Source organism: Podarcis erhardii, assembly GCF_964252035.2.
Source record: "Podarcis erhardii genome assembly, chromosome: 15".
Classification (NCBI taxonomy): Eukaryota; Metazoa; Chordata; class Lepidosauria; order Squamata; family Lacertidae; genus Podarcis; species Podarcis erhardii.
Window position 1 is genome coordinate 14,248,433 of NC_138505.1, and position 25,535 is coordinate 14,273,967.

General features: G+C 47.6%; 2 protein-coding genes across 5 annotated transcripts in view; both read left to right on the top strand.

Moving 5' to 3' along the window:
- Positions 1 to 2,729: 2,729 nt before the first annotated feature.
- B4GAT1 (beta-1,4-glucuronyltransferase 1) lies at positions 2,730 to 6,095 on the top strand. Its single transcript, XM_081842995.1, has 2 exons — positions 2,730 to 3,822; positions 4,760 to 6,095. The coding sequence occupies exons 1-2, from the start codon at positions 2,761 to 2,763 to the stop codon at positions 4,949 to 4,951; spliced, it is 1,254 nt and encodes a 417-aa protein (XP_081699121.1). The 5' UTR covers positions 2,730 to 2,760; the 3' UTR covers positions 4,952 to 6,095.
- A 2,302-nt stretch (positions 6,096 to 8,397) lies between these two features.
- The window catches only part of BRMS1 (BRMS1 transcriptional repressor and anoikis regulator), an 18,079-nt gene continuing 941 nt past the window's right edge, over positions 8,398 to 25,535 (top strand). The window contains exons 1-10 of one of the 4 annotated variants that reach the window (XM_081842894.1): positions 8,398 to 8,544; positions 11,511 to 11,643; positions 13,755 to 13,845; positions 15,941 to 16,068; positions 17,351 to 17,430; positions 19,480 to 19,576; positions 20,200 to 20,292; positions 20,934 to 20,998; positions 22,277 to 22,316; positions 24,264 to 24,402. In XM_081842894.1, coding sequence (XP_081699020.1) covers positions 11,517 to 11,643; positions 13,755 to 13,845; positions 15,941 to 16,068; positions 17,351 to 17,430; positions 19,480 to 19,576; positions 20,200 to 20,292; positions 20,934 to 20,998; positions 22,277 to 22,316; positions 24,264 to 24,402 — 860 coding nt within the window. In that variant the 5' untranslated portion in view covers positions 8,398 to 8,544; positions 11,511 to 11,516. Of the gene's footprint in view, positions 8,545 to 8,647; positions 8,843 to 11,473; positions 11,644 to 13,754; positions 13,846 to 15,940; positions 16,069 to 17,350; positions 17,431 to 19,479; positions 19,577 to 20,199; positions 20,293 to 20,933; positions 20,999 to 22,276; positions 22,317 to 24,263; positions 24,403 to 25,535 lie in introns of those variants that run through there. The other 3 variants (XM_081842895.1, XM_081842893.1, XM_081842896.1) reach the window with 3 other exon arrangements.

Genomic DNA, 25,535 nt, shown 5'->3' on the forward strand with positions numbered 1-25,535 from the left:
TAATACGTTAAATTATCATTTGCCTACTGGTTTGGCTGGGAAATTTGGCCAAAGGAGGGGGCACAGGGGGGATGAAAATCTGCCAAAGGTTCTACAAACATCTAAGAACAGGGGAGCAGTGGCATGTGGCAGAGGGCCTCCCGTCTGAATGTACCTGATCCAATAGCTCCCATGGAATATCCTCAGCTATTAAACCCAGTCTAAGGGCTCTAGGTGTCCTTTTTATTATGCACTTATGATTGGTGCTTATGACGGTATCAGGGCAGTTATGTGCAATCCCGCTTTCAGGGCGCCTGCAAAAGTTTCAGAATGGACATACAGATTCATTTCTCATCAGCACGTGTCCCATAGCTTCCTGCTGAAATCCTGTAACTTTTCATACTACAGATGTTCCAGGATGTTTTTCACCCCACTTTTGCTGCGCTATATAGCACAAGAGTGCCCTTCCCGACATCAGTCAAGGGGTAACATTGAGGAAGCGTAGCAGAACACCCAATAAAGTGAAATGATGTGGGGACAGCCTAGAATAAATCCACCATGAATGCACAACTATTGCGTCAGTGATATGTTGCAGAATGTATCTGCAAAAAGGGCCAGATATTGCCTTATAGGATTGTGGAATTGTAGAGTTAGAAGGGACCTAAAATGTCATCTAATCCAACCCCCTGCACTGCAGGAAAAGGCAAGACACAATGATGGTTTATTCACTGTGATCTGATTGCAATATTCATTGTGGTACATTTGAATGGTTTCAGTCTTGTTGCCTATTTAAGCAATATATATTTAACTGTGTTTCATTGTAAACAGAGACTTGCTCTCAATACATACTGGCATTATAACTAACTTTATTAAGGATCAAAGGGCAATGGGGAAATTGTGTTTATTTTTAACGACTCAATTTATTTTTTGGTTTGTGGGAAGGGACATTTTATCAGATCCTGTATGTGATTGTTTTAAATGAATTCAAAGCTCAAACATTTTTATTTTTTAAAGAATATTTTTGCTGCGTGTACAATGTTGAACTATTGCCATCCCTGGAGGGATTCTGCTTTGTTTTATCATTCCCCCACCCCCAATAAAGTTTTTTTTAATTAAAAAAAATGATTGCCTGGAATCCTGAACAGCATCCCACTACACTGCAACATTTTGTTCCAGGTCCCACTTATCTTTTGTAAACCATTGTAGTGGTCACCACATCTTCTTGTGGCAATGAGTCCCCCATGCATTGTGCAAATGACAGAAATAAAAATATAACAATGACACAAATAATTGTCTCCAGGGCAAAAATCATAGCAGATCCTAGCCTAGAGCATATGAGGGATAACCTGTAGCTGTCCAGATATTAATGGACTACCATTCCCATAAGCCCTCACTGATGGGATTTGAGGGTCCAGCAACAATCACTGCATTTTTTGAGCCATAATTTGCCTAAGACATTTCACAATTAGAAGCAAGTCAAGAAACAAAAATGGGGGGGGGGTGTGAAACTAATAAAGCATTTTCATGACCACCCCACAAACCAAATCCTTGATATACTTGTCTTTCTGAATAATACTTTGGTCATCTTTCTAACTCGGTTACCCTTTTGATTCAATTTACAAGAGAAGGTCACAGTTCCTTGTTGTACTCTAAACTAAAGCCCGCTGTTGAGATTGGTTATTAAATCGTGTGATTCATTTTGAAGGGCCTTAGTTCTTGTAAAGCATCTGAGAAGGAACTGCCCTTTGCACACATCTTTGACAGAGCTAGGGTACCAATCCCACTTTTATCTGGGAGTAAGACCCACTGAATCCAGCAGGGATTATTATTTCTGAATAGGCAATCTATGAGATTTTCAGTAGGAGTAAAATATTTACCTGTAAGGGTTCACTTTTGAATGCCCCCCCCAAAAAAAACCGTTTCCAACTCCACGACAAATCCCAATGAATTCAGTTACCCTTTGTTGGGTGTTCCCACCTGTTAAGTGAAAGTTGCCCTTTATCTGGGTGTCTTCCCTAGACTCTTTCAAAGAGAGGAATTTCCGGTTACAGGCCTGGGGGGGAAACCACCTTGCAGAGTGTGGGCTTGATAAACAGAATTGATCCACTTTTCCCTTTAAACTCAAAAGGGGAGAGGGTCGATGCCGACGAGGATGGGATTCGAACCCACGCGTGCAGAGCACAATGGATTAGCAGTCCATCGCCTTAACCACTCGGCCACCTCGTCACACGGAACAAATGTTCCTCTTCCCACTAGATCCCTTAGTCCGCTTCCGGACGATCTGTTTGCTCCTTTCCCAACTCTCCCCCGTGGCATTGCACGTCTCCATGCATTCCCACACATTTCCTTTTAAGCAAAACAGTACTAATAATAAATGGCAAATGACGGTGATGATGATGTTGATAATAATAATAATAATAATTGGAAAAACACGCACGCACGTCTTAGTGCGGTGTGTGCGAAGGAGGGGGCGATGCATCTGCCTTGCTTTGCAAAACAAGCGGGAGAGCAGTGCAAAGGAGGGGGGGGGGTCGCACCTGCCCGCGGGCCCGCGCGTGTTTTTGCAATGCATCCTCCAAAGGAGCAGAGGGCGCCGAGGAGAGCTGGCTCCTTCCGCCCCCAGACGTGAAACTATTTGCAAGAGCCGCCGGGCACCCGCCTGGGAAGCAGCGGGAGCAGCCGCGGGGAAGGATGCACGGTGCGGGGCCTGGCTTCTCCGTGCGCTCCCTCCAGGCTGGCCTCGGGTGAGGTCGGGCGAGGAGGAGGGGCAGGCTGCCGCCCATGCACTGCTCCTGCTTCCAGGCGTTGGTGGCGGCGCTGGCGCTGGTGGCCGGCTTGCAGCTGCTCTACCTGGCGCTGCTGTCGGGGCTGCACGGCCAGGAGCAGCGCTACCGCTATGCCGAGCTCTTCCAGGGCCGACGGGCGCCGACGGCCCGCGACGCCCACAAGGAGCGCCTCAAGCAGGTGTTGGCCAGCGGCGGCGCCCTGGACGCCAGCGGCCAGTACCGCGTGTATCGGGACATGGTGCGCGGCTCCTGGGAGGGCGAGCGCAGCCCCGACGTGGTGCTGGTCACGCACACCAGCCTGGGCAACCTGCACCACGCGCAGCGCCTGGCCGAGCGCTGGCGGGGGCCCATGTCGGTGGCCCTCTTCGCGCCGGGCGCCGCCGAGGTGCGCTTGGCCACGGCGCTGGTGTACGCGCTGGCCGCCCTGTGCGCGCCCGTCCGCCAGCTGGTGCGCCTCCACCTGGTGTGCCACGCCGACCAAGCGGCCTCTTTCCCGGAGCTGCCGGACCGCGGCGAGTTCGCCCGCCTGCAGGCCTGCGGGGATGTCTTCGCCAAGCTGGCGCGGGTAGCCGCCGGCCGGCGCAATTACGCGCTGGACGCCGCCAACGCCTCGTACCCGAACAACCTGCTGCGCAACGTGGCTCGGGGAGCCGTCGGCGGGCACTGGATGCTGGCGGTGGACATGGACATGGTGCCCAGCGAGGGGCTGCGGGAGGACTTCTTGGCTTTGCCCGGAACTGCTGCCGAGGAAACGCCGGGGGTCTTCGTTGTGCCGGCTTTCGAGATCCGCCACACCCGCCGGATCCCGGGCACCAAGACGGAGCTGCTGCAGCTGTACCAAGTGGGCGAGATCCGGCCGTTCTATGAGGAGCTGTGCCCGCGGTGCCAGGCGCCCACCAACTACTCCCACTGGCTGAATCTCCCCGTCGGAGGCCCCCTGCGCGTGGCCTACGAGGTGGAGTGGCGGGACCCCTGGGAGCCCTTCTACATCGGGGCTAGTTCTGTGCCCCCCTACGATGAGCGCTTCAAGCAGTACGGCTTCAACCGGATCAGCCAGGTAGCTGCCATGGCTGGGGGGTCATGACTTGGGGCAGCATATACACCCTACATTGAAGGCATGTGGCTTCCCTGCAAACCATCTCGGGAACTGTAGCTTACCCCTTAACCATTCTCAGCACCCTTAACAAACCACAGTTCCCAAGATTATTTTGGGGAAGCCATGTGTTCAGTGTGCTTTGGAGGTATAGTGCATATGCAGCCTTTGTTGGTGGAGAGGCCAAGCCAGGTAGTGGCAAAGCTGCATTTGAGCCAGGGGTAGGGATTTTATTTTTTTTTCAACTCAAGGGCTACATTTGCTTCTGGTCAGCCATCTGGGGGCCATATGTCAGCAGTGGGTGGAACCAGAGACAAAAGCAGGTGAAGCAACAGGTGTACATTTTACCTTTGTGTGGTAGGCTAGTTTCTACAGCTAGTTTTCACACCCCTCTCTCTCCTCCATCCAGGTGGGCAAGAATCTTGCCTTCAAGAACACATTCCAGCAGAAACACTCAACAAGGAGCGGGTGGAGCAAGGATGGTGTAGGGGTGTGGCCTGTTGTGAGCAGGGCAGGGGATGGCCAAGGAGGAGGTAGAGCCTGGGCAGAGGACCAGATAGGGAGGCTTGACTCCCAGACCCGAGATTCCCCATTCTTGCCTTACATCTTACCTGTGCCCATTGGGCTAAAACACCTACTCAGCATTACCACTGGTCATGCTTGTTGGAGCGTTGTTGTGGGGACAGAGTCTCTGTCCTTGGAAAGTGTCCCACACCTAACATCATATATGACCATCAGGTGTAGGTCAGGTGGGCATAGCTTGCCCAGAACAGCTTCACAGGTCAAATGAGGGGCTTCTATCACTATAAATAACCCAGAGGTATTTTGCGGTGCAGTTATTCTTGCATGTTCTAGGTTTTTGGTGGTGGGCTGCTGTCCTTACACTGTCCTTTTCCGCCAGGCCTGCGAGCTCCACGTGGCTGGGTACCGTTTCTCTGTGCTGAGCAATGCCTTCCTGGTCCACAAGGGCTTCAAGGTGGCAAGCGAGTTCCACGCACAAAAGGATGCCGAGAATCAACGCAACAAGCTGCTCTTCCGGCAGTTCAAGCAGGAGCTCAAGACCAGATACCCCAGTTCACCACGACGGTGCTGACCTCACATCTACCTTTGTGGAAATAGAGTGGAGCCTCTCAGCTGGACGGCGATGGGAGCATAGTTTTGCACACTTGTCACAACAGAAATGTCTGACTCAGGATAAGGACCACTCCTGTGCCAACTGGAGGGAGAGAAATGGCTTAGTGACTCGCTGACCTGCTCGCTCCAAATGTGTTTGTTGCTGCTAGAAGTATTTGTGCTTCATTTTGGGGGGAATTTGTGTATGGACATACATACATACACTGAGACCCCTTCAGGTAGGAGAATACCCCCATTGAGTGCTCTGTGTGTGTGTGTAGTTTAAAAATAATAATATGGGGGTTTGCCTCAATCTCACAGACATCTCAAGGGTTGATTCAGAAGGTCAAGCTTGTTGAAGGTGAATTGCCAATCCCAGCCAAAAAACTAGGAAGTCTTATTGGCTCACCTCCCAGTTAGTTCACTTCTGGGGTGAGCGATGATGGGGAACCTGATAAGGATGGGGAACCTGAGGCTCTCCAGGTGTTATTGGACTTCAGCTGCCTTCAGGGAACATGGCCAGTAGTCCGAGATGGTAGGAGTTGTAGTTCAACCGTCGTTGGTGTAAACACTAGCAGGTTGCCTTGGACAGGTGTTCATAATTTTACATAGAGAAACACAGTGACCTGCGGGATTATCCAAAATAGTAGAGCTAGCCCGCTCTGCCATTTTTTAATTCCTGTAGATGGTGGGTTGTTTTCTTAGTAAACAAATTCTGAGATAATAACTTTGGGATAACAACCATTGAATCTGGATTCTGTGGACAATCCTGCAGTCCTATTCTTTTCACTTGTTCCCAGTGCTTACAGACATGTGATTCTCCCCACCAGTCTATTTCTCACTGACTGGCATTTTCTGTAAAAGGCCTGTGGAATCAGGGCTGAGGTTTATTTCTAAGCTCTGGGAATTGAGATATGGTGATTTGGAGCAGAGAAACAGAACCGTGAGCCAAGATTATTGGGCCCTGCACCCAATGTTGCTTCTCAGATTGGTGACCCCCATTTCCTTTTCTGTATAATGGGAATAAATATACTGACGTCTGTCCTGGGGAGGAGCTTAATTTATTGCTGTCCTGAACAATCACAGTCTGTAAATGAATTAAACTGAACCCGTTTGATTTAAAACGCTTTAGCCCTATCAACTTTGTGACAAGATTCCAACAGAATGTATTTCTGGAAATTGATTGGGGAGGATGGAGGTGTGGGGAGAAACACATTTTAATGAAAGATTGTCCTCAAAGGTGGATCAGGGCATTTTGGAGTTTGGAATGAGAAATCCAAAGAGTACTGCCCCACTGAAGATCCACAAGTCACTGCAAAGTCCTCTCCAGCCTCACTGAAATGAACATTAATTACTGAGCACCCATATCAGAGAGCCTCACTTTTAAGCTTGAAGCCTGGCATCTTTTGTTTTATAAATTAAGCACAGGGTATGCATGCACTACACAACCAAATGCTATGACTGGATGTCACTCAAACATCGCAGGTGCTCTGGTACTAGCAAACCACTATCACATGCCTTCCAACATTTGTTAAATAGCACTTTTCTCACTTTTATCTGGAGCAATTAATAGTAATAATTTGTCTAAATTATTATCAAATAACAGAAGGTATTTAAGTTCAAGTGCTATAGTACCAAACTGAATCCCACCATAATAAGATTTGGATGATCCATCTCTAATTTGAGCTACATAAATATTTTTTTTAAGCACTGTAAGGATTAGAGGAAGATACATTAATTCAAGGCCACATTGTAACACCTCTTGTTTATTTCTTTTCTAACTTGCTATGCGGTTAGCTGCACAAAAAATGGACCTCTTTACAGTGGAGACAGTGATAATTAGAAATCTGCATGCCCCCAAATCTTGCTGTGGCAGCCCTATAGTCCTGACTGCATTATGGCATGTGTTCAGAGATGCTTGGTGTCATCAGTGCTGTCATTATTATGGTCAAAACAAAATAAAAAAATTCCTTCCAGTAGCACCTTAAAGACCAACTGAGTTAGTTCTAGGTATGAGCTTTCGTGTGCATGCACACTTCTTCAGATACACTGAAACAGAAGTCACCGGACCTTTCTATATAGTGAGAAGGTGGGGAGGGGTATTACTCAGAAGGGTGGTAAGCCATTTTTCACCTTCTCACCCCTTGCTTTTCCCTGTTAGACCTATTGCAGTCGTTAAGAGTCGTCAACAGGCTCATCGCAGCTATCTGCCAATCACCCATTCCCACCACCCTTCTGAGTAATACCCCTCCCCACCTTCTCACTATATAGAAAGGTCCGGTGACTTCTGTTTCAGTGTATCTGAAGAAGTGTGCATGCACACGAAAGCTCATACCTAGAACTAACTCAGTTGGTCTTTAAGGTGCTACTGGAAGGAATTTTTTTATTTTGTTTTGACCATGGCAGACCAACACGGCTACCTATCTGTAACTGTCATTATTATGCTTGGTTATAATCTATTTCTGTTATAAGAAAACAAGATGTGGATGTCAGAATGTGTTGCTTAGGTTTATAGCCTACTTAACTGGGTGTGCTTTTTTAGGGGGTGTTTTAATGGCGGTAAGCAACAGGACATGGTGTGATGTCATTGATTTGCTGTGCTGTCATAGTGTTTATAACTTTTTTTATTTTTAAAAAAACAACACCCGCAAAACACCCAATGGTTTTCAGCCAGTAAGTTTGACAAGAAGGTAACAATCCTGTATGGTGTGATGGTTAGAATGTCACACTAGAATTAGGCAAATTGGGTTTGAAAATCTGCTCATCCCCAAAGTTTCCAGGGCGATAGATGAGCCTAATCTACTTCACAGGGTTTTTTGTGACAACAGAAGTGCAGGACGACAAAAAACCCCAAACAATCAGATATGCCTTCAGCTCCTTGGTCAAAGTGTGGGGTACAAATGCCAATCTTTTCTTCTTCTTTTTAAGCATCAGAGGGTGTGAGGGTGGGCAGTAGGAAGATAATGGCAGTCTCCATGGCAACAACAGTACTGGTTGGCATGGCAACCACCACCTTTCTGTAGCCTTCTTATTTTGTAGTGAGGCTTCAAGCCAAAATTTGCCTCTTGGCTCACCACCCACCCCAGCGCTTATTTTTCCTACTTCTGTATTTCAACTTAGCCACAGTACTAACTATTGTAAATGTGAGCATATATTTAGGATGCACTCAAATAAGCATATATACATGCAAACGAGCTCTTCCTGGGAGGACGGCTCGTTTTCTTTTTAATTACTTTTTCACTGTATGGTTTGATTTTGCTATGAAAACTTCCATACCACTTTGCAGGCACACAGAGAGAGCACATTTTCACTCCCCTTCGCTTCTTTCGTTTTTCTTTATTATCTCGTTACTATGGCAACGCATAAACCTTTCTTCCGCTTCTGGATTCCCATAGTGCTTCGCGAAACCATAGAGCTCGACCGCGACGCAGCACCATAGACGAGCGTAGGGTACTTACAAAATGCCAGCCGCTGTGATTGGCTAGTGTTGGTGGGCGGGGCCGAATGAGGACGACTTCCGATTGCTGAAGAAAGCCCGAGCAGGGTTTGCGCCTTCCTCAGCCCCTCCCCCAGGTAATGAGGGGTCCAGACTTTCCTATTACCCCCCTTTTGTGGGTAATGATGGTCCCGCCCATTCCAGCCTTATGCGTTTCCCCCGCTTTGAGAGAAGGGGGAATACATGGGCCAGCACACTACAACCCGGGGGCGGGGGTGTTCGCATATGACCGATTTCTCCCTCTTAAGTTCAGTGTTACATGTGCGACATAGGGGGAGAAAATGCTTCTCTTTGCCCTCTCCTTGGAAGTGCTCGGCAATCCTCCCCTAAATGACATCCATTCGGGCACATGCTTGAGTCTGTTGTAATATGGGGGTAGGGTTTGCTGTATTTATGTGCCCCCCCCCAGTCCTTCTGTTTGGATTGTTCTTACCAAGCAAATGCTATCGGGGTGCGGGAAAGACCATTAGAAATGGCGGGGGTGGTGATGTCGGGGCTCGTATGTCTGCTTTGCCAAATGGTGCCTTTCACTGCAAAGGAGGAAGAAGCAGCGCTTGCAGGATCGTCTCTGGATTTCCTAAGAGAACCGTGAGAAAGAGACACACGCACAACCCTTCCAAAACCCACCTTAAAATAACTACCAGTGACCTCTAGCTGGGCGGTGAACTGCACACAAGATGGAGGGATAAAGGGCTCTGGGAGGAGGAATAATTTGTGAAAAGCTATCTGAAGAGGCAGACATTTAAGAGGTGCAGCTCCCCTTCCTTCCTCCCTCTTCTCTCGCCCCACAAACCAGTCATATCCAGTCGTCACTGCTTAGGAAAGATAGATGTGCTGATTTTCCTGTCCTCTACCATGCAGTGGCTGACATTGATTTTGGCTACAGTCCTATGCATGTTAAGTCAGACCCCAGCCCCACGGAGTTCAGTGGGGTTTACTCCCAGGCACTTGTGGCTTGGAGTGCAGCCCTAGTCACCTCTTTCTTCCCCTTTAAAGCCTGGTTGGGGAATTTGCCCTTCCAACTACAACACCTGTCCTCTCTGACCACTGCCCATTGCTGGTTGGGACTAATGGGAGTTGGCACCCAACAGCATCTGCTCTCCTATTCTTGATTTAAATGAAGCCCTTGTTTCCCGTCTCACAGGGGCCCTCATAGCACTTATTTTAAAAAGTGCCGGGAGGGTTCCTGGAGCAAATGGTGGGCACTGCATGCAGATTCAGTCCCAGGTTCAGTCCTCAGCATCTCCAGGGAAGTCAGTGAAGGGGAAAGCGCTTTTCATGGGAACCAGCACTGGTCAAAGGCAACAGGGCTTGGCTAGATGGCCAAAAAGTTTGACCTGGGGTCAGGCAGCTAGCTTTCTATGTTCCCAGTATAGGGGAGAGAGGTCCCAAGGCAGAGCTGGGGAACTTGTGGCACTTCAGACATTTGCTGGACTCAAACTCCCATCACCCCTGACCTTTGGCCATGCTGCCTGGGGCTGATGGGAGTTGGGGTCTGGCAATGTCCTGAGGGCCAAAAGTTCCCCACCCCTGTCCTAAGGAAGGGAATCCCTGATTGCACGTTTCATTTATCGGGCATAGGCAAACTCGGCCCTCCGGACGTCAGTTCCCATCATCCCTGACCACTGGTCCTGTTAGCTAGGGATGATGGGAATTGTAATCCCAAAACATATGGAGGGCTGAGTTTGCCTATGACTGATTTAACTCCTCTGAAGGAGCCGTGTGTTAGCAAGGTGCTGATGGTTAAGGATTCTGGATGCTGAGAAAGGAGGAGGTGGTTACGGGCAAAGACACAGAAGCCGGAACCCCTGGCTGCCTTCATAGCTGCCCCTAATTTGTCATTCAGCAGCAAAATTAGCCTTTGAATACGAGTTGCTGGGAATCACAGGTAGGGAGAGGGCTGTTGCACTTAGGTCTTGCTTGCGGGCTTCTTACAATGGGCATCTAGTTGGCCTCTGTGAGAACAGAGTACTAGACTAGAATAGCCTTTGACCTCATCCGACAGAGCTCTTCTTGTGTTCTTATGAGATAAAGAGCTGAGAGAGGAGGGAGCTAGCCCTCCATCTTTAAGAATATATGAAGAGGTGGCTGGATCAAACCAATGGCCCACCTAGTCCAACATCCTGTTCCCACCGGTGGTCAGCGCTTTCCCCGTGTGATTCCCAGCAACTGATATGCAGAACCATGCTGGATCCAGTAGTGGAGGTAGAACACAGATATCATGGCTCTTTATATTTTCTGGCAAGCCTCCATGCTTCTCAATGGGCAAAGCATCTGATGAATGTAACCTGCAGCCAGGTTCTTAGGTTCTCTGTGTGTCAGGGAAATACACCTGTCTAGCTGTTCCTTTAGGCTGAAGTGCTTGGTTAAACCTGTGTGTGCTTAAAAAAAAGAAAATACAAACTTTTTATCAGCAATACTTCTTGACAAAATGTAAAGGTTTCCTTATGTTGGGTAATGCGGAAGAAATTGAGAGGGTCCATCAGTATTGCCTTTCCACTGGCTTCTGAAGACACACCTGGTTAGGCAAGTGTTCCCCTAAACTTCTGATCTTACAAAAAACCTGTTATACTTGTCCTGCTTTTTAAATGACTTTTTTTCATAGTACATATTAATTAAGGCTGTTTTGATGCTCTGGTGGAATTGTTCTTGTGTGTATGTATGCATGTTATAATTGATTTTATAATTGCAGTCCACTGAGAAGCCATTTTGGCATGTAATTGGTATATTAATTGGACAGGCTTTCAGCTCAGAAGCTTGCTTAGTTGCTGGCGACAATTTACCGATTATTGTACCGGCCATGTACCTGCCAGCCTTCCTTTGCAACCTTAAGGACCACAAAGCCGCATTTCCCGCTGATACACTCAAAGTACTCAGTGCTGTGCTTGTAATCCATTCCTGTGCTTAGCACGGTCCCCTTTGGAATACGTGTATATCATAATTTGCTATTATAAAGATGATGGCCTGGTGCTGTGGTCACCTTTCTGCTGTTTGGTTGTTGCCTAGCCTCCTTTCCTTAGCCTGGGCCCTCTTGTTTCTGCAGAGCGCAATGCCTGTGCAGCCATTGCCCAAGGAGATGGAGGCGGAAGGAGACTCGACCACAGAGATGAACGGCGAAGAAGAGAGCGAGGACGAGCGCAGCGGCAGCCAGTCTGAATCGGAAGAGGAGAGTTCAGGTAGCTGGCAAGAGCAAAATGCCTCCCAACTCCTCCTTTCAGTGGTAGAGCATGCAGTTTCCATGCAGGAAGTCCTAGGTGTGGTCCCTGGCATTTGCAGGTAGGAGTGGGAAAGACTCTTCTCTGCCTGAAACCCTTGAGAACTGCTGCAAGTCAGTGCAGACAGGACAGAGCTGTTCAGACAACGAAGACTATTGCCTTACCTTTTTATGGGAACGCCTATGGTACAGAGGGAGAGCAGATGGTTTGCACACCGAAGATCCCAGGTACCATAGTGGGCATCTCCAGTTAGAGCAGGTGTGGGGAACGTGTGGCCTTCCAGATGTTGTCGAGCTCCCAGTTCTCGTAAATCCTGTCTGCTGGTCATGCTGTCTAGGGATGATGGGAACTAGAGTTCAACAACAGGGAGCAGGATCTGACCCAGGGGCTGGATTCTGAGCTTCCCTACCTGCCACGGGTCACTTTGACAGGTGGATACAAATCTGAACCCTAGAATAATTTTTGGTTTCCCTTTACTTACCAGCAATTGGAAACAGTAGTAATGAGGACTGAGTTTTTCCCTTTCTGTTGCTCTGACACACTGTTAAAAAAATATTAAAAAATATTGATACTTATTCAAAACCACACAAAAGTTCTTGCCCATTGCAAAGCATCTTTATATAATACACCAAAATAAAACAGCTACTTAATCTAAAAAAGAACAAAGGCAGAAGGGGGGAAAGGAAAAGAGAGACCAAAAGAGAGAGAAAGCAAAAGAAGAGGAGAGAGAAGAGATTAAAGAGCTGTTGCTCTGACAATCTGACTTGGCCTCTGTGGTCTTTCTAAGGCAGGGGTGGAGAACACCACCCACCCACAGTGGGACTAGTTTGACAGGTAGGTGGGAGGGTGATCAGCTGATCATTGGGGTTTGCAAAGTGCAGTGCTATCAGCTGATTGTCGGGGCTTGCAAACAGTTGCACGGGACACACTGCAAGCCCTGACAATTGGGTGGTGGTTGCTTGCAAAACCCAATGACGATTAGTAGATGGCCAGGCTTGAGAAGCAGCACTGTGCATGGGGCTTTGCAGATCTACACCTTGTTCTTATCCACCTGCCCAGGAGAGGGCTCTTGGGAGTGGTCTGATGCAGGGATACCAAAGAAGGATGTCAAAAACACACGGCCAGTTCTAGTGCTTTATTAAAGAAAGGTGTAAACTTACAATTCAGCATGCAGAGAGCCCTGTGGCCTTGTCAGATGCGGGATGAACACCACAGTAGCAAGCAATCATGACTGGTCCGCAAAGGCTAATATGTTATACACAAAGTCAGATACATCACTTTGGCCAGTACCTCCACCTGGCCCATGAGGGCATAGGTGGCAACTACCCAGGGCTTACAGATATCTCCCCTCTCTGGGCCCAGAATCCAGCATCCCAAGGCCCACAGATAAGAGTTGTATCAAAGCAAGCCAATTAGCATGTATCAAAGCAAGTGAATATACTTAAGCGAGCTCGTTCTTGCAACAACTCCCAGTTAGTTTTGGGGTTATCTTGACTACCAAGATGGCGTATGCAAGCCTTCCGAGCGGGCTCACATTTGGTTCAATGCAAACCTGCTCCCCACCTCCCATCGGTATGGTTTCAGGTATAAGGCAGTTGGGCATGGCTTGGCTAGAACGGTTTTAGCTAAGGGGGAGACCTGGTGGGGCCTAATGAGATCCACAGACCTGAAGTCCCCCCACCACTGTTCTGCTCGCTGTGGTAGGAAAACAAAAGGAGAAACTTCTGTGCAACTCGAAAAGCTTGCAAGCCTTTCTTCCCTGATGCTGTTCTAGATTTAGGAACATAGAACATACTACTCAGTCAGACCCATTGGTCTGTCTAGCAGCTCTCTAAGGTTTCAAGTGGGGTGGGGGGCAGGCTCTCCCAGTCCTATCTGGAGTTACTGGAGACTGGAGTGGGAACCTTCTGTGTGCAGGGCAGGTGATCTTCCACTGACCTACAGTCCTTCCCCACCAATTTAAGCCCATTGAACAGAAAGAGATCCCAGATAGTGAGCATTGTTGAATTTTCTTGCCCTGCAAGACCTGTTCAGAGGAGCCAGGTGACACATGTTGTCTCTTTTACCTGCAGAGATGGACGATGAAGATTATGAGCGGAGGCGCTCGGAGTGCCTGGATGAAATGTTAGACTTAGAGAAGGAGTTCTCTGAAGTCAAAGAGAAGTGAGTTTTTCCATCTCTTTCCCCTGTACTTATTTATTACATTTTAAGCCCACCCTTCCTCCAAGGTGCTTCCCCACCCCCAGTTACCCTCCCAACAACCCTACAAGGTGAGCCTCATCCTCCTTAAGGTTTCTGGCTCACTGTGGTTTCTTGTGCCTGTTGCCCAATAACTCCCTTAAACTTAAAAAAAGAGAGACACTGTATAAATATCTCAAGAGTCCTTCCAGTAGCCAAAAGTAAATGAACTGAATTTTTTGATTAGGAAAATCAAGTGTCAGTGTGCTTCAAACATTGCATTCCAAATTCAAAGCTTTACTTGGAGATCATTTTTGCTGGGATGGCGTAAGTTATTTTTAATGCGTGATGACTCAATAGCATGCACTTCCCTTTTATTGCTTAGATTTAAAGAAGGAAATTTGAAGGTGTGCTAAATTTAGGATGCTTGGCAAAGAGTCTGTGTAAATGTATGTGCTTCCTACAGATATCCGAAAAGAGTTAAATGCAACTTTGATTTGAGACTAGCACAAATGAGGCCCTGCTTTTTTGCGCGCTAAGGTTTGGAAAAGCAGCATATAAAGATCTGAAGACTAGAGGCAGCGCCCAGATGCTCAACCCCACAAGAGGATCGCAGAGCTTCTTTAGAAAAAGCAGCCTGCAGGAAATAAATCTTTACTCCCTGCTTAAAGGCAAATTAATTTGTGGAACTCACTGCCTCGGGTTTTAAAAGGGGATGAGACAAACTTGCGGAGGAGGAACAGATGCTATTAGTGGTGAGCATCCACTGAGAGATAATTTGGAGGAGGAGGAAGCAAGCAGACAGGCAGCCGAAAACATCATCAGATGGCTGTTCCTGGATCATCTCAGGGAACTACCCCATCTGCTGTTCTCTTCCCAAATGTTCAGAGGAACTAATTGTTCTCATTGCACTGGGTTTTGCTGTTGTTTGACTTCCTTGCCTCAATATATATTTTTTGTAATTCCTTCCCTTCCAAAAAACAATAATAATAAGATGTGGAAATACAATAAACAAAACAACAGACCAAGAAACATCGCAAAAATAGGCATGAAGGCAGGGAGAAGAAAAATACAAGATAAAAAAATAAGGATTAAAAAAGAATGAAATATATTTCATGGTGGGATACAAGGTTCTTTATTGCATATACAAGATATATCAAGTATTCATAAATGTCACCAGATAAAATCTTATTTCGTAGGAATGTGCAAGCCATGAGATTGTTGTCTCATATAAGCCCCCAAACAGATGCTGACTGAGGGGCTGGCATCACCCCTGGGTCAGTTTTTCAGAGGTGTTCATTCCCTTCACAATTCTTTTTTCCTAGGCCCACTTATATTATCCCTAGCAAGTACGGACAAAGATCAGAGATGATGGGCATTGTAGTCCTGCAGCATCTGCAGGGCCAAAGGCTCTCTGCCCATTTTCTGTTTTAAAGCATAACCCTTACATATTCACTATACATTAATAGGGAACTCGGGTGCTGAGCATGTTGGCTGTGTAGCCAAAACGGGGGTACAGAGAAACAAGAGGGGGATGTTGTCCTACTCAGCGGAACCCTACGGTTTGCAGAAGTAGAATTTTTTTTTTCCTTAAGTGGAGGAACACCCCCCACCCACAACAAGTTAAGTCATCCAGTCTATATTATTTATGAGTCCATTAGGCAATAGTGTCCCTAATTTGTGGCTCCAATCTGCCTCTCCTTTCTTTCGCTGTTCATATAATTCCATTCCTCAAACCTGCATACTGTATGCTCTACACACCCAAGGTTTTTTGCTGTTCTGAAAAATGCTTAACCTTGAAAAATGCTTAACCTTGAAAAATGCTTAACCTTGTTTCCTGCTTGGCTTGACTCGATGGCCCTTGTGGTCTCTTCCAACTCTATGATTCTATGATTCTATGACATTTTCCAGTTCCAATACAACTTCTGTGCTCGCATATTTTAACTTAGTGTGGTCATACTAACTTACCCTTCCCCGCCACCCCACATACCATGGGGGGGGGCGGAATTCCACCACCCACCTTGAGCCCTTCTGGCAACTCTGATTAACCTGTCTGCTGCTGCTGCTGTCGCTCTCGCAGGCTGTTCAAGGAGCGCCTGAGCCAGGTGAAGGCAAAGCTGGAGGACGTGATGGCGGGGAAAGCGTCAGAGTACCTTGACCCGCTCGGGGTCTTGCAGAACCACATGCAGATTCGGATTGAAGTGGCTGGTAAGTAAGGAACTCCCCCACCCTGGCCACTCTTGCCAGCCAGAGTGTAAGAGCCAGTGTGGTGTAGTGGTTAAGAGCAGTGGATTCGTAATCTGGTGAACCGGGTTCGATTCCCCACTCCTCCACCTGCAGCTGCTGGGTGACCTTGGGCTAGTCACACTTCTCTGAAGTCTCTCAGCCCCACTCACCTCACAGAGTGTTTGTTGTGGGGGAGGAAGGGAAAGGAGAATGTTAGCCGCTTTGAGACTCCTTCTGGTAGTGATAAAGCGGGATATCAAATCCAAACTCTTCTGCTTCTTCTTCTTCAATCATAACAGCTTTGGTGGAGAGATGGCTTCCAGGTTGTGGCATTTGGAGTTAGGGCTGGGGTTTATTTCTAAAAGAGGTGCATGGGTTATACTGCGGACGTGCCTCTTTACCCTGGCCTTGGTGCTTAAATATTTATTTTTAAACCAACTAACCAACCACATAGTGAGTGGGCAACCCAGCCAGATGAGCAGGGTATAAATAACAAAATTATTATTAGACATGTTCTGTTTTTAAAAAGTGAAGAAAGAAAGGAAAAGGAAAAAAGAATAGTACATCACTGTAACAATTGTTAGCAGTTAGCAATTACCGTTTTTAACCAACTGTATTTTGTATAAAGCAGTTCCAAACTTCATTAAACTTGCCCATGATGCTTAAGGTATTTTATATCGTGGGACTCGCCTCTTTTGTCTCAGTTATACTGTAATGTTCCATTTGGGAAAGTTTTGCTTGTTTTGCAATTCAGAGGGTTTTATCTGTTTTTCTAAAGGTACGTTGTGTTGTTGCAACCAGTCTGGAAATATTATGGTTAAAAAAAACCACCTTATAAATCAATGAAAACAAATAAGAACTAGACTGCAAGGGGCTTGTGTCTCCCTGGAAGCCATGCCTACCTAAATGCAGGGATGGGCTGTGCTGCAAAAGAGGCAGACGCACTTTGTAGGTGCTCAGAGGCACTCTCTTCCGTGGCTGGCCTTTGGCACTGAAAGGAAGTGGTGGTGGGGCTGAGCCCCAGTTGAGCTTCTGAGGATGGAGAGCAGTAAGAGCCATTAGACCGTATGGCAGACACTCTCGGGAGGCGGTAGATTCCCCTTCCTTGGAGGTTTCAAAACAGAGGTTAAATGTCCACATGTCAGGGATTCTTCAGCTGTGGTTCCTGCATTGCAAGGGGTTGGGCTAGATGACCCTCAGGACCCCTTCCAACTCTACCATCCTGGTTTTATGAACAGTGCTTCAACGTTTGGCCTTTCTGCAGGGATCTACCGAGGTTTCTGCCTGGAGGTGATCCACCACAAGCATCGTTGCGAGCTTCAGGGAGCACAGCAGCACCTGGAGGTGAGAAGTCCCACTTGGTCCCATCTCCCTCCCTTCATTGCCGCTTTCAAATCCTGGCGGGGACCGGAAAAGCAGCCTCATCACAAACTTCTCGGGCAAGAAGGCAGAATGCAAAAATCTCATATGCAGGGTGGAGGAGCTGCTGCCAGTCAGTGTAGACAGTACTGAGCTACATGAGCCAATGGACTGAATCCATATACGGCAGCTTCCTCTGTTATTACTCTAACAGGCATATGGGCAGAGGCTCTAATGGGGCTAATGTGAGAGGCAGTGTGGTGTAGTGGTTAGAGTGCCGCACCAGGACCTGAGAGACCAGGGTTCGAATCCCCACTCGGCCATGAAGCTCAGCGGGTGACCTTGGGTCAATAATATCACACCATGCTTTTAATCCTGGGAACTATAGTTTGTTAAGGGATTTGTCGCTCTGAGGGGGCAAACAGCAGTTCCGGGGATTGTTTGGGGGGGAAGCCATGTGTTCAAAATGTGCCGTGAATGTGACTTCAGTTCCCTCAGGGACAGGGAACTGGCGGCCTTCCAGATGTTGATTGACTCCAGCAGTCCTAGCCAGCATGCCCAATGGCTGGAGACAATGGGGGCTGCAATCCAGCAACATCTGGAGGGCTGCCCCATGGGCTCTATTCACAAACATGACATTGCTGAGTGTGCCCTGTTTCCTACTTCATTGCGTATCCCAGCTTGGAATTCCAGAGTCAGGTTTCAGCTTGCATACGAGAATTGCATGTGGGAGCTTGCAGGACCACACGGTGCACTCGACAAACAATAATTAGCAACAAACAACCGGGTTCCTCAGCAAGAAGCCTGAGCAGTGCTTTCTGCTGACCAGCAGCTTTACAGAACTGATTGGAGGTTGTCCTGGAAAAAAGGTCCCTGCCTTTAATTAGCTGAAGATGAGCAGACAGGGAACTAGTCTAGTTTCCAGTTCTCTTTTTTGCAAACACAGCCCCGATCAGCGTTTTCACAGATATGCCATTGATCCACCACGTGAACTCCTAGGCCCAGGGGTGGGGAACGCTTTGGCCCAGGCCTTCCTGGCATCTCTGTGTGGCCATTGAACTCACTGGGTGACCTTGGGCCGGTCCTTCGTGCTCGCCCTAGCCTGCCTCACTGGGCTGTGACGTGGATGAAACTGGTGAAGGGGTATCACAGAGACCACCTTGAGGTCTTTGGAGGAAAGGCAGGAGAGAAATATTAATAAATCGAAAGGAGACCACGCTTTTTCTGAGAGCATAAAACCAGGTGCAAATTTGCCTTGGCATTAAATGGAACAGCAGGGTGCCTTGTGAGTCAGCGAGCAGAAATTATTGTGATGTGGGGAGAAACCCAGTTGGGCTCATGCCAAGAAAGCTTGAATATTAGTTTTAGTTGTCGTGTAGAATCAATAGCAATCCCCAACTGGATGGGAAGAAAGAAGAAGGGGAAGATGCACTTAATCCATACCACCCTGTGGAACGCCCTCCCATCAGATGTCAAGGAAATAAACATCTGTCTGACTTTCAGAAGGCATCTGAAGGCAGCCCTGTATAGGGAAGTTTTTAATGTTTGAGGGTTTTAATACTTTGTCGGAAGCCACCTAGAGCGGCTGGGACAAGCCATCCAGATGAGTGGCATATAAATACAGTCGTACCTCGGAAGTTGAATGGAATCTGTTCCAGAAGTCCGCTCTACTTCCAAAACATTCGGGAACCAAGGCGTGGCTTCCAATTGGCTGCAGGAACAGCCACGACGGACATTCGGGTTCCAAAGAACGTTCGCAAACCGGAATACTCACTTCTGGGTTTGCGGCATTCGGGAGCCAAAACGTTCGTCTTGCAAGGCGTTCAACCTCCGAGGTACAACTGTAATAAAATCATTCTTATCATACAGAATTGACATGATGCCTTCCATATGTTTTTGCACTGCAACTTCCACCACCCCTGGCGATTGACCATGCTGACTAGGGTTGATGGGAGTTGTAGTCCAAGGACTACTGCAGGGTGGGGACACCACATTGGCTTAACCTGACCTGATGTTGCCCTTCTACCCAACCAGAGTGAGAAGCTGCTGCTGTTTGACACCCTTCAGGAACGCCTCTTGGAACGGATCCAGTGCTTGGAGGACGACAGGCACAGTGTGGGCCTCACTTCAGGTCAGTCCGGAGGAGCAAGCAGACGCTGTCCCTTCTATGGGGAGGGGCCCATAGCTCAGTGGCAGACCACCTGCTTTGCTTGCAGAAGGTCCCAGGTTCAATCCCCTGATGGAAAGAATTGGACCGCAGGTGATGGCTAAACCCTCAGAGAGAGCTGCTGCCAGGCCCCCCAAAAAACTGATTTTTAAAAATGTATTTCAAAGCTGTCATCTAGCCTGGAGGAGGAAGTTGCCAAGTTCTGCTTTCAGCAGTGTGCTGACTTCCTGGGTTGTGAGATGTCGTCATTGCGGGTAACTCAGCAGAATTTACAATGGTGCACAAAGCCTTTTTTTAAAAAAAACCAAGGCTGCCTTGACCCACAGATGGAGAAACCTGCAGCCCTGGATTTGGCCCCCGACCTCATTTTATGTGGCCCCTGACACTTCCCGAAGCTGCTCCATTCACCCATCCTGGGAACCGTAGTTTGGTGAGGGTGCTGCAAATCGTCTTCCGATAAATGCCTGTTACTCGCCCACCCCATGCCGACCCAGCATTGAATCCATTTGGGTCGGTGAAGCATCGATGGCCCTCAATGCTGAGGTTCCCCTTTGGGCTTATTTCTCTCTCTCTCTCTCTCTCCGTAGAATGGTGGGATGACAAACTTCGACCGAAGCACAGCTCAAAGGAATGGGACCCACTCCGGCCTGGCAAGAGGAAGAAAGCACCACTGGTGTCCGATATCCTTTCTGTGCACCCCACACCCCGATGGCTCTGCCCTAGAGGAGGCTGTGGTGCCCAGCATATGGCAAAGAGAAGCAGCTCAGCAGAGCGGCTTTGGGCAGCTTCTTATGCAGTGTTTGTGATGGGAAGCGGGTTAAGCACTTGCCCAAAATTATTTCAGGAAAACGGGTGAGTGGGGATGAGTAGTGTTTAATTGGCAGCATTTATTCCCTGCCCTTTACCCAAACAGGCTGTCTCAAGAGCTGCTTTAAAAATATCATTTCTAAGATTCTTTAGCTGTGATTCTCACATTGGACGAGATGACCCTTTGGGCTCCTTCCAATTCTGTGGTCCCTGACCTCAGGCTCACAGTCTAAAAAGACATGGCACACAATGTTAGAGGGGGGAGGAGGGAGGAGGTAAAAGCCAAGCTCAGGCACAGGTTCTTCAAGCGGTAGCTGATGCCAGGGGCAGTTTTGTCTGCCTTTAAGACCAGTCTTCATTCAGATCCAGGACCAGAGCTGGTGACAGCATCCAGGGCCAGGCACACCAAGTTCTTCCCTCAGTTAGATGATTTGATGGACATTAGAATCCAAGTTTTATTTTTTATCACAGTTGCTGGGGTGCAGGCACCTCTCCCTTAGCTCGTCTTTCCCACGCCCGTACATCGTCTACATGCTGCGTGAAATGGATATCATGGAGGACTGGACAGCCATCAAAAAGGTAAGGGCGAGAGAAACGGGCTTCTTTGTGTCCCCTTGTTTGGAATGCAGGAATGCAGGGGGAGAATGAGGGCTCTGAAGTGTCCCTGAGACTGGGAGCAGAAGAGGGGAAGCCTGGAGAACGCGCCCTTGGTTTTCATGCTGGTCACACTAATGCAGGGTTTCCCAAACTTGGGTCTCCAGGTGTTTTTGGATTACAATTCCCATCATCCCTATCTAGCAGGACCAGTGGTCAGGGATGATGGAAACGGTAGTCCAAAAACAGCTGGAGACCCAAGTTTGGGAAACACTGGTGTAGAAAATACAGAGCTAGATGGACCAATTTTTTGACTCAGTATAAAGTAGCTTCCTCCATTCCTGCTTGAATCAGCCATTTATCCAGAACAATGAGGGACTAGAGTCTTTATTTTGAAGGGAAGGACCATAGCTCAGTGATAGAGGTCGCGCTGTGGTCTAAACCACTGAGCCTCTTGGGCTTGCCAATCAGAAGGTCAGCAGTTTTAATCCCCGCAGCAGGGTGAGCTCCCGTTGCTCTATCCCAGCTCCTGCCAACCTAGCAGTTCAAAAGCATACCAGCGCAAGTAGATAAATAGGTACTGCTGCAACGGAAGGGTAAACGCCTTTTCCGTGCACTCTGGCACACATCACAGTGTCCCATTGCACCAGAAGCGGTTTAGTCATGCTGTTTAGTCACGTGACCCAGAAAGCTGTCTGTGGACAAACACTAGCTCCCTTGGCCTGAAAAGCGAGTTGAGTGTTGCAACCCCATAGTCGCCTTTGACTGCACTTAACCATCCAGGGGTCCTTTACCTTTTACCTAGAAGATTTGCATTGCTTATAGAATGTCCCAGGTAGGGCTTGGAAGACCCACGTCTGATTCCATGGAGAGCCACTGCCAGTCCTTGTAGACCAGGGATGGAGAACCAAACTCCCATCATCCCTGACTGTTGGCCATGCTGGCAGGGGCTGATGGGAATTGGAGTCCCAGCAACATTTGGAGGTTCACAGGTTCCCCAGCTGACATGGATCAAAGACCTGACTTGGTGGAAGAGAGCTTCCTGTGTTTCTGATCAAGGGTGTATAGTCCCTTTGGGACTTCATAGTGCTGCAAAAGAGAAGTTAGGGTATTGGGGGGCCTCCTCGTTCCCTTTTTCTAACTTGGGATGAGCCTCTCCCTTGGAGGTCTGCAGGCTTTACCCAGCCGACTAGACAAGGGACTTCTTCAGCAAGGGGCCTCTGGGAGTGTGACTTCCTCTTACACTCATCTCTTTCTCCCCAGGCTAAAGCGGCTGTGTCCTCGCCGAAGAGGAAACTAGAAGGCAAGAGCCCTGTTTTCTCTCTCTCTTCATTGCAAGGAGGAGGGGGTGTGGTCCTGGATCTTTCCCCTGCCTTTCAATAAAGTACTGATTGTGCCTGAATGTCTGGGAGGATACAGAAAGCCCAACTGAGCAGTGATTCAAAGTCAGGCAGCCTCTGTCTGCTTGGTCCATTGGAGAAGGTTACAGGGCCAGGACCCCCACCCCCTGTGTTTGTGTGTGTTGGGTGCATGTCTTTTCATGGAATCTGGTGCTCCTTAGACTCTTGGGTTTTGTTTTGTTTTGTTTTGTTTTTAAATCAGGTTTCTAGCCCTTATGGCCGCAATGATTATATTTTTAAAAACAAGTGAGCACTGTCTGGTGACAGCTTAGAAGCCGGGTTTCGATGTAGATGGGATACTGAATTGGGGCCTTGCACAGCTTCCCGCCCCCTGCCCCATCTGTTGTCTTCTGCAACCTGACTGCTCTGCTCTTCCAGTCCTTCCCAGCTGCCCTCTCTCTGTTCCTTTCTGCATAAATGCCCAATTATTTGGAAATACGGTTTGGAAGGGGAGAATAAATGATGGAACATGAAGATAGGCTAATTTGCATATTGGATCATGGCTGTCATAATTGAGTGGACGTGTGCATGCACAAAATCTGCAGAATGAGTAGAATGCACAATCAACCACACCCCTGAGTTTAAACTGCAGATGCTATCTGGGTTTTCCTCTCTGTTTCCTCTGTTCTTCCCCCCCCTCACCCAACCCACTGATTATTTTTCATTATCTATTTTATTTAAGGTATTCATACACTTCCTTTCATGATATTTATGCCTGGGCAGTTTACAGTGCATAATAATAATAATAATAATAATAATAATAATAATACAGTAGTGACAAATGTGTGCCATAAAATTGACTGGAGGAAATTAACAAACAACATAATCAGCCAAGTAAAAAACTTCCGTCCTTGGTGTTTTTAAAAATATAGCGTCCTTTCAATACTTTTTAAAAACACAAAGCACTTCAATTATATCTGTCCCTTATATGAATCCCAAGGCAGGTAACTACAGAATTAAAGATGAATGAAACACAATAAAATAAATAAAGTTCTAACAGAATGATCAACAGCCAGAACAGATCATCAGCAGTTAAATCCCAATCATAATCATTATACAGTGGTGCCTCGCAAGACGAAATTAATCCATTCCGTGAGGCTCTTTGTATAGCGGTTTTTTCGTCTTGCGAAGCAAGCCCATTGACAGCTTAGCGGATTAGCGCTATGAGCGGTTTAGCGGCTTTTAGCGGATCAGCTGATAAGCGGCTTAGCAGCTTAGGAAGGGGGGGGGAGGGGAAAAAACCCGCAGGAACTCGCAAGACATTTCGTCTTGCGAAGCAAGCCCATAGGGAAATTCGTTTTGCGAAGCGCCTCCAAAACGGAAAACCCTTTCGTCTAGCGGGTTTTCTGTCTTGCGAGGCGTTCGTCTTGCGGGGCACCACTGTATACACATTACCACAGTGAGAAACCATTCATAATTGTCCAACACGTGGATCTTATTCTGGTGCTGGAATGCGATTAAAGTTGGTGCCTGGTCAGGGCACCTTCACAGAGAAGGCACAATGTCCTCCCTGGTGGTAGGACATCGAGATGGGCTTCCCCACCCCAGACCGAAGGGCACAGGCAGGTTAGTATAGGGAGAGGTGCCCCATCAGATGCAACAACCCATGTGGGGAACCTTCGATCTTCCAGAGGTTGCTGAACTACAAGTCCCATCAGCCCCTGCAGGCATAGACAGCGATGGTGGAAGTGGCAATTCAGCAACATCTGGGGGAGTCAAAGGTTCCCCACACCCGAAAAAAAGACATTCATTGGGGGGGAAAACCCCAGAGAGAATAAGAATGTTGCTTAGAACATATTGGCCCTGATTTTTCCACTTCCCCATCCCACCATATCCTTTCCTTCCCCCAGGCCCAGTGAAGGCCGAGAAACTGCCATCCCCTGCCCTGTTCTCTGCTCACTGTGAAGATGGCCAGCTCCACTATGAAGGCGAGGCCTACGTCAAAGGGCAGAGCATCTCCTTGCAAGTTGGGGACGAGGCACCTGTCCAGTGAGTTCTGAAAAAGAGGAGGGGCAGATGGTGTGGTGGGTGCAGCCAGGAGGACGCCCCAGATCCTGGCCTGAGCTTGCAGCTGAGGATAGTTACCTTGTGCATTTGTGCAGCCAGTCAGATAAAAGACGAGAAGAGCCCATCTAGCCTTGCACTGTGTTTTCACAGTGTCCAGCCTTGATGCCCATAGGAACTCTCCCAAACCTGAGATCCCCAGCAGCTTGTTTTCAGGGGCAAACTGCCTGATAAAAGAAGGTTTGATATATCTGTAATATACACCAAAAAAACATATAGAGAGCCATCCTTAGCAGCCATGGATAGTCTGATCCTTCATAGATTTGTCCAATCGTTTTTGGAGCCATACAAGTTGGTGGCTGTCATTACATTTTGGCGGTAGAAGTTTCCATAGTTCAACTATACACTGTGTCAAGAAGTACTCTTTTTTCTGTCCTGAATATTCCGGCATTCAGCTTCTTTTGTTGTCCCTGAGTTCAAATGTTATATGAGAGAGAGAGAGAGAAATAAAGAGAGAAACCTCACTCTGTCCTCTTTCCCTAAATATGCATAGTTATATATGTTTCTTTGTAAGCTAAAAAGCGCCCAGTGTTGTAATCTTTCTTGGAAATTCCTCTAATCTCCTGATCGTTTTCGTTGCCCTTTTCTGCAGCTCTGCAATATTGTTTTTTTGAGACAGGGCAGCCAGAAACTGTACATGGTATTCCAAGTTTAAAGATCAGTGACAATACAGTATATCTGCCCTCAGATATACAATCTTTGGATATTTTTCTCAGGACACAGCAGTAGGGGAGGAAAGGGTTAAATTCCCCTTCCATGTCTGCTCTGACCCCATGACCAGTCTCCCTTGCCCCAAGCTGCTATTTGCATTTCCTTAAAAGCAGCATTGTTAATTGCAAATATGTATTACTAGTGTTATTATAAAGACCTATAATTTCTGCTCAGGCCTGTCTTCACTTGTCAGTATTCTTGTTTTTATAGGCCTTTATACAAATGTTTTGCTGTTTTCATGTTGCGTTTTTGGTGTTTTGATGGTTTTTTAAATGTTTCACACCACTTAGAATCTTCTTTTTTTAAAAAAACAACCACACTTTCTATGAATGCTTTTAAATAAATAA